General features: G+C 33.1%; 1 protein-coding gene across 1 annotated transcript; it reads right to left on the minus strand.

Moving 5' to 3' along the window:
* Nucleotides 1-11: 11 nt before the first annotated feature.
* Nucleotides 12-8,852, minus strand: LOC111708737 (run domain Beclin-1-interacting and cysteine-rich domain-containing protein). The gene is made up of 14 exons (XM_023482196.1): nucleotides 8,680-8,852; nucleotides 8,334-8,403; nucleotides 7,959-8,034; nucleotides 7,116-7,182; nucleotides 5,747-5,874; nucleotides 5,011-5,100; nucleotides 4,437-4,530; nucleotides 3,386-3,450; nucleotides 2,881-2,990; nucleotides 2,601-2,703; nucleotides 2,058-2,146; nucleotides 1,589-1,697; nucleotides 450-535; nucleotides 12-211 (listed from the first exon to the last, which is right to left on the minus strand). Exons 1-14 carry the CDS (start codon nucleotides 8,828-8,830, stop codon nucleotides 172-174), a joined length of 1,278 nt encoding a protein of 425 aa, XP_023337964.1. The 5' UTR covers nucleotides 8,831-8,852; the 3' UTR covers nucleotides 12-171.
* Between the last annotated feature and the right edge of the window lie 18 nt (nucleotides 8,853-8,870).

Raw genomic sequence — 8,870 nt, forward strand, 5'->3', positions numbered from 1 at the left:
TTAATTTCAATACTCTAGGGACATTTATTATGTTTATAGATATAGAATATTTCATTTCTGTTTTGAATTAGCAATTGATAATTTGACATGATAAGGACAAATCATCAAGAAATGAGAAGTGAAATGAATCTGGTTAAATAAAAATATAATTATTTTTGGTTTATTCAGCTGTCAACAAACCACAGGTTCAAGCGCTTGTCTGATCTGAAGTCTGGAACAATATATTTTTCTTAAAATGAAGTTGTTTGAAATTGATATCGAGACAGACAAGTTTTCATAGTTTTGCCATTTAATCCCACAGTTAAAACCTACAATATCAAATTTAACCTCAATTGACGTCAATAGAGGAACTTCAAGTTTCTTTAAAGTTTATAAAAATAGAGCTGTCGGTTTGAAATAAAACAGTCCCACCGCCTCAACCCACAAGCACAGCTTGAGAAATACATTTCCTTTTGCATCGCGTGCAGCCGTATTCAGTGGAGTAGCAGTTACTATGATAGCAAGCATAGCAAGAAGTACATTCATGAACTCCAAACTAAAACAGAAGTATTCGATAAAAATGTCAACTATTATAAAAAGCAAGAAACTTTGCCACCATAAATCAAACGGTTGAAAAATCCGGTAGTTTACCTAGTTAAGCTTTACCTGGAAAAAGGTTGGATAGATTTACCTGGGATAAGGCCGGATAGTTTACCTGAAAAAGGGCTGGATAGTTTACCTAAAATAGGGCTGGATAGTTTACCTGGAATAGGGTTGGATAGGTTACCTGGAATAGGGCTGGATATTTTATCTGGAGTAGGGCTGGACAGTTTTACCTGGGGATGGGCTGGATAGTTCACCTGGAGTATGGCTAGATAATTTTACCTGGAATATGGCTGGACAGTTTCACCTGGGGTAGGGCTGGATAGTTTTACCTGGAATAGGGCTGGATAGATTTACCTGGAATAAGGCTGGAAAGTTTTACCTGGAATAGGGCTGGATAGTTCACCTGGAATAGGGTTGGATAGTTCACCTGGAATAGGGTTGGATAGTTTACCTGGAATAGGAATGATATTCTACCTGGAGTATGGCTGGATAGTTTTACCTGGAAGGGGGTTAGATATTCTACCTGGAATAGGGTTGTGATAGTTTACCTGGAATAGGGTTAGATATTTTACCTGGAATAAGGCTGGATAGTTTTACCTGGAAGGGGGTTAGATATTTTACCTGGAATAGGGTTGGATAGTTTACCTGGAATAGGGTTAGATATTTTACCTGGAATAAGGCTGGGTAAAATAATTAAATAAACATCAACCTTTATTCAGAAGAAATCTAGGCCGAGCCCCCCTCAAAATAACCACCAAAGAATGGACATTAATTTCCAGTTGGTCAATAACGGAAGTCTAGTGTGGACCAACATGGCGAGGGCTAGACCAATGACTACGTCACCACCCAACTGCACACTTAACGGTCACATGGACCAGTCATCTTGTTACCAATCCAATATAGAGCTGTTATGTATTATAATAGTTACATACATATATTATTTGATTGAAATTAATGTCGGTAAAGCAATCTCAACAACAAGTTTAGGGTTGGATGATTTTACCTGGAAAGGAAATATTGAAGCTCCAGATCTACACCCTTCACAGATAAATCCTTTGGCTTGGCAAAGATCACACTCTTGAACGTGCTTAAGTAGTTCGCCGACAAACGCTCTAAGTAATATGAACAACTTTAATATTAAATAAAATTCAAAAGCATGGAAGTTTAGCAGATTGCAAAGTTTTCATTCTTTGTTTTTTGGAAATGAATGTTAACAAAATAATTAGAATTATGGCGCGGGTATCCTCGATTTAATCTTAAATATTGCAATATTTAATTGCAATATTTAGTTGCAATATTTAATTGCAAGAACGCTTTAAAGGTAACTTGCAATTTTACACAGCAGATAAAAGTTAAGGAATTGACAGAATTGATTTTTTTTAAGGAAAAAGCGAAAACTCATTGTTGCTGAGTTCAAGGTTCAAACTTTAAAGGGTACCATTGTGAATCAAGTCAAAAAAGTTAAATCTGACCGTATTGTATATCCTAGTTTATTAAATCTGGTGCAGACTAATTGTTCCATGGAGAAAAGATAAGGATCAGGACAGAGGAATTCTTCAATCTGAATAAAATTATGTTAACGTTATGACTCTTCAAACTCTTGTTCAATTCTTTAATAATAAGGAATTTAATCTTCACCACAAACTCAAATTTTCTAATCACTTTATCTTTGCAACCTGATTGATTTGAACTAAACAGAATTATTAGCTTGAAATATCCAAGTCTTCTACATTGGGTTGCAAAGATACAAGTATTTGAAAATCTTAGTTCGTGGCAAAGACTCAATTTATTTTTTAATGTACTGCACGTATACCTACCATAGATTGTAATTGTACTTCATGTATACCTACCCTAGATTGTAAATGTACTGCATGTATACCTACCCTAGATTGTAAATGTACTGCATGTATACCTACCCTAGATTGTAAATGTACTGCATGTATAACTACCCTAGATTGTAAATGTACTGCATGTATAACTATCCTAGATTGTATTTGTACTGCATGTATACCTACCCTAGATTGTAAATGTACTGCATGTTTACAGGTTGATATATATCTAGAGAGCTTATTCATTTGTAATCTTGACATACAAACAGCTCTTAGCTTCTCTATTTTTCTAAAAATAAACACATTTTATTCTGTTTTTATAAAGAACATTAATTCTGTTGTTTAATAATAATAATGTTAAATTATGTAATCTCTTTCAAAATTGTCTTTTCTTTAACAAACAAACAAACAAACAAATATGTCTTTTAAATATTTATTACTAAAGACCCTTTTAAGAAATGTGAACCTGATAATATCCGGGTTTAGATCTTGGATATTAAATACAGGTTCCGTGTGCATAGAGTTGAGAATATCAAGGGAGAAGTTGGATACAGGATACCTCTTAAAATCCCAATCCTGGATACACAACACATCGTTGGATCAGTTAAAAATTGTCAACTGAAAGACGCATAAATCTATTTCTAAGGCTTTAAATCAAATCAAATCAACCATGGATGGTAGGGACTAGGGATGGCTTTAAGCTCAAGTATCCAGTTTGAAGTTTCCAAAAGTATATGTAGGTTTTTGTGTTCACCCAAGGATAATGGCCTAGAGACACTACACAGTTGTCCCAGTCTCAAAACTCGATGCACAATTTTCCTAACTGTTTAATACTGCATAGACTAGGAAGAAAAACGCCGGGATTTGTAAAATGACAAAATTTGTTTCATCTGCAATACACATTACACATTACACATTTAATAGAATCCCATAAAATAAAAAACCTGAAATAAATATAAATAAATTCCAACCTGAATAACCCGCGCAGGAATGATAGCTCCAGTATTCTCATGGCACCCAGTACAGAAGAATTTACCTAATAAAGGGACTGTAAGCGACATTTTCAGCGGTCCTCTATCCCAAGATGGCAATGACGGATTTGAAACCTTAATTTTATCATAAATGTGGAAGATAGCGTTGTTTTTACTAACTCGAAAATCGTTTATATCTGTGAGTTTCTTATTTTTTCTTATGAGCAAGAAATGCAAGTTACTAATGCAGAGAAACCACAAATGTAAAAAGTTTGCATGTCCAATCATAACTCATGAACCCCTTGTAGTTAGAGGGTTGGCTGAGATATTTAGGTTTCTATGCAAAGCTGGGTTCCCAAGCTGGTATTTTCAGTAATAAATGATTTGAATCTCAGGGGGAAAAGGGATTACTGGGACTTTAATTTAAAGCTTTTATATCTTTTTAAGATGCCTGTACCCCCCCCCCCCCAAAAAAAAATAGTTTTTCCCCCTACAACAGAATTGAATATTACAATCTAATGTAAATGTTCTAAAAACTTCAGACATTTTTTTATTTCTTCAGAAATCTGCAAGTTACTGTTACAGAAAACCCACATTTAAAAATGATCAAATTTCATTAATCTTTGAGCAGACAAAGGTATGAAGGGTACCATTGTGAATTTTACATGCCAATTTATAAATGGAGAATCAATTCCTGTTACGTCTAAAAAGTCCCTTTATAAACCCCCTTAAAAGATGAATTTTCTCCTGTTTATTAGACTAATGTAAATATCAACAGTTTTACCATAATTCAGTTTTAAAACTTGAAAATTTCCTGAGTTAAACTTGAAGCTAAACAGGGGTGTTTATTTTTAAGAATTGGAAAAAAATTGGACATCAAAGGCGAGTTTTTTCCAACCTTTGTTAAACTTTTCGCCAAAATTTTTATTTATTTTCCTTAAAAATTAATTAATTCAGCGAAGTAAAAACCCCAAAAAAAACACTTAGGAAAATAGCGATTTTCAACAGGGAAGTGGGGAAGGGGGGAAATACACCCCTGTAAAGATTTTACCTAAATAGTTGCAAAACCTGTAGGATTTACTGTACTTCTGCTCAACCTTCATTCCGCACCCGGAGCACTGCCATTTCTGCAGATACATTGCAGCCTGATCAACCATATCTTGGTTTATTTTTAAAAAGGAATTGCTGGGATACAACAAATTTCGTTAGAGGGGGGCGTAGCGAGATTTTCTAGAATTTTTGGGTTAATTATACATTCGAAATTCTACGATTTTATACTAAAAGATTAAGAGAAAAATGAAACAGAAAATTTAGCTGGATACAGAGCTACCCACGGATCCGGATTCCGGATCCAGTTAAAGCACATTACTTCCGTGTATCCGTATCCAGGAAGACAAAATGTTGCGGTTGGATCCGGATCCCGGATCCTAAGTACGCAATTCACTCATACTGCATACTTCAAGTCGTCTTCTCAGCCACTTCTTGTGAGGGAAACTCAGGTACTGAAAAAACCGAGGCTTGCAAAATTAATTCAGCTTTTTAATACGGATGAAAATATGATAATGCATTTAAGTTCATAATATTTGTTGGCGCATTTTTTTATATTTAAAATAATGTAGATATTCCTTTCTATTCTTAGGTTTGTACTGTACTGTGAGGACTAGCTGGGGTCTAGGAGGGGCCCACAGTAGATTTCCTCTTAGAGCTGTGGCACCCTGCAGGAAGAAGGCATTAAAAGAAGTGTTTACCAATAAATAAAGGGGGGTTTAAGCTTGATGAATTCTTAAATCGTTAAAGGCATACTTTATATAAAAAGTCCGTTCAAATTACATATCTAAATAAAAGGTCAGTTCAAATTACATATTTACAAAATCGATCTTTTTTAGACATAGCCTTGATTTAAGCGGAATTATGGTTAACTCGTTATAATTTCAAAATAAAATAGCTTTTAGTATTTTCAGGATTGTGGAAAACATAACCCCTCACCCCTCTCTCTAATGAAATCCAGAATACGTCCCAAGGAGTATGAAATAGAAGGGAGATACAACTGACGCGGCCCGCCCTACCATATGATTATACATGATTTGCGGACGGTACTTCATTTGTATAAGAAATATTTGTCTGATGTAACAATTACCGCGTATTCAATAACCTATTCTGAATATTTCTTATACAAATAGAGTACCGTCTGCAAAGCCTGTATATTTATAATCATATGGTAGGGCGGGTCGCGTTCCTTGTATCTCCTACTTACTCCTTTCTATTTCATACTCCTTGATACGTCCTCACAGTTGCAAGGTTGAAAGCCATTTTTTACAACTTATTCTAGCATTTTGGATCGTTGTGCCCTAGAACCCTGACCTTGAGATCGTCCTCCGGATCTACCGGAAGTGAGTCCGGAAGTGGAAGAAGTTGCTGAGGAGCATCTTCCTCTGATACTAGCCAGGGCAGCTGGTCAGCTGGAGGTAGGCGACCTGCACCTATCTGACCTACGATTGTTATTATTATCAAAATTATCATTATCATTATTATTGTTATCAAAATTATCACAATTATTATGAAAATTATCATTACTATTATAAATATTTTCAGAGTTATCATTAAATTTATAATTATATTATCAAAATGTCATTAAAATGTCATAATGTTAAAGGACAACCAAGCTTCAGTAATATAATGAATAAACAAATCTGACTTTTTACTTCCACACTCCGATCTCGAAGTGACCCTAATTGGGACTAAAAAATCAAGTAATTTCCTATTCAAAGAGAGACACCCTTTACATTCTTGGCTAAGTAACAATTAGATATTGTCGTTGAAAATCATTAATTTACAGGTATAAAATAGGATTATCTCATTCATTCTAGATCAGACAACAGATTTAAGGGATTCATTGTGAATCCAACTCTAGAAATTGAAAAGTCTTTTATTTGTGAATCCAACTCTAGAAATTGAAAAGTCTTTTATTTGTGAATCCAACTCTAGAAATTGAAGTCTTTTATTTGTGAATCCAACTCTAGAAATTGAAGTCTTTTTTTTTGTGAATCCAACTCTAGAAATTGAAGTCTTTTATTTGTGAATCCAACTCTAGAAATTGAAGTCTTTTTTTGTGAATCTAACTCTAGAAATTGAAAAGTCTTTTATTTGTGAATCCAACTCTAGAAATTGAAGTCTTTTATTTGTAAATCCAACTCAAGAAATTGAAGTCTTTTATTTGTGAATCCAACTCTAGAAATTGAAGTCTTTTATTTGTGAATCCAACTCTAGAAATTGAAGTCTTTTATTTGTGAATCCAACTCTAGAAATTGAAAAGTCTTTTATTTGTGAATCCAACTCTAGAAATTGAAAAAGTTTTTTATTTGTGAATCCAACTCTAGAAATTGAAAAGTCTCTTATTTGTGAATCCAACTCTAGAAATTGAAAAGTCTTTTATTTGTGAATCCAACTCTAGAAATTGAAAAAGTCTATTATTTGTGAATCCAACTCTAGAAATTGAAAAGTCTTTTATGTAAAGACAGAAGTAATACTTAATGGTTGGTACTTTGCAATTATTTGATTTAAAAGAGAGTTCGTGAAAAAGATGAAAAAATGGTGTTCAGGATGAATCGAAATCAAATTGTAAATTGAACCGCACAAAATTTATTTTCACCCAATGATTCTGGTGAGAGAATCAATATAAACTAAAATAATATCAATTATATTTATTTATTTTTAAAAGTTTAATAATTACCAAGCAATGAAAGTGCAATACTCTCAGCAGAGCCCTCTGGAATGTTACTGAGTGAACCAACAAAATCCTGTAATCAAAGTTGCAAATATTTGTTGCAATATTTTTGCAATGTTTTTGCATATCTTTTTGCCAAATCTGTTTGAAAATCTTTTTGCAACACTTCTATGCAAATATTTATAAAATCTTAAGGATTTTTACATTTTGATGTTTTACTTTTAAAAGGCTCAATCTACGAGATTTAAAAAACGATTAAATAAGTGGCTTTAATTATTTGTTTTTTCTTTTATCTTGCCAAGTTCTTCAGAAATCAACCTAAAGAGACTGTAAGAGTAATTGCAAGTTATCATCTATGCAAATAACGCTACCTTTAAAAACTTTTTCTGATCAAGCATGTATTAGACATTATTGTTTTAGCTGTTTATTTTCATTTGTGGGTTCTCGCAAGAATGACTTGAACATTTCTTGTTTATAAGAAGCAATGGAGAAATTGTAAAATTAAACGACGGTATTTTCCATATTTTTGATCATATGAAGGTTTCAAGGGTATCGTTATAAATTGGGCATTGGCATCTTTGCATAGAGATTAAGAGTCACAGGGAATCCCGCATATAGTCCCTTTCAGCAAACTTTTAGTGTTTACAGCTTTAACATGGGAAATTCATTTAATATTTTTATTATATTTCTTCTATCATAATATTTCTAAAACTTAAAACGATGTCCATACAATGTACATCTGTCGAAAGATCAAAATGGTTGAAAACACACTTTTACGGACAAGAAATATTTGTAAATAACAAGGTTTTTATAAAATTCAAATAGTTTTAAACATTTGCAACCATGAACCTTGGATCCTCGTTCAAACTTAGAATAATCTTCATCATTAGAATCCAACATCTTCTCAAACTCATAGCTGTCTTCACTAAAACAGTACCGTAATTGTTTATGTGATTGTTTTCTTTAATAAGTGTATTATTCTTTTATACAAATGTTAATTTGTACAAAAAAATAAAACCCCTTCTTTGTTCTGAGGATTTGTTTTAATATAAGTTTAAATATATAAAGTCGTTGGTAATATTTCACCAGTTGTTCCTGTCTTGAGAAATTGATAAAAAAACTGTGTCAAATTTGTATGAAAATTCATATATATAGTATGAACAACAAGAAAAATGTATACCTTAAAAATAACAAATTAGATGAAGTTGAAGTTGTAAATATTGCCTGTTATAATCTGTACTACCAGACTGATCTGTGGTACCAGGATCAGTTTTACCATCGCTTAAAATCATCCCTGAAATTCAGGAGTTATCAAATACTTAGTTAATAATTAGAATCTAACCTAACAAGTTTTGACTGGGAGCGTTCGCCACTTTTGAAAAGCGATTAATCATAACGTTTGAAAGGGACTAATACTGACTTTAATATCATCGTTGGAATATTATTAAACCCATCGTGGATGGTTTTTTATAAAAACGACTAAGCATTGGATAGAAAATATGAATAGTGCCGATAGTCTTGTACCCCCTTTTTCAGATTTCTTAACACTCCCTTTAGATATTTGATTTACCTGGCATTCTCCGGCTGATCTTCCTTCCAGGTTTCCTTGGTTTAGTTTTCCTTGATCTTGAACTGTAGATCTCCTCTCTCCTCATCCTTAGCTTCTCTTTCAGATCTCTTATCTCATCATCACTTTCCTCTTGTTCATCAATACGTTTCATACTATAACAATATTAGTGATTATATTCTCTTTCAGATCTC

The sequence above is a fragment of the Eurytemora carolleeae genome, unplaced genomic scaffold (assembly GCF_000591075.1).
Source record: "Eurytemora carolleeae unplaced genomic scaffold, Eaff_2.0 scaffold905, whole genome shotgun sequence".
Lineage (NCBI taxonomy): Eukaryota > Metazoa > Arthropoda > Copepoda > Calanoida > Temoridae > Eurytemora > Eurytemora carolleeae.

What these genes read in the sequence shown, in the direction of transcription:
- LOC111708737 (XM_023482196.1), bottom strand. Translation starts at nt 8,830, where the DNA reads ATGAAACGTATTGATGAACAAGAGGAAAGTGATGATGAGATAAGAGAT. An exon ending in GGTAGTACAGATTATAACAG is followed by an intron (nt 8,035 to 8,333) that starts GCAATATTTACA and finishes GTACTGTTTTAG; the next exon opens with TGAAGACAGCTATGAGTTTG. An exon ending in CAGGTTTTGCAACTATTTAG is followed by an intron (nt 3,451 to 4,436) that starts GTAAAATCTTTA and finishes TCCCTTTATTAG; the next exon opens with GTAAATTCTTCTGTACTGGG.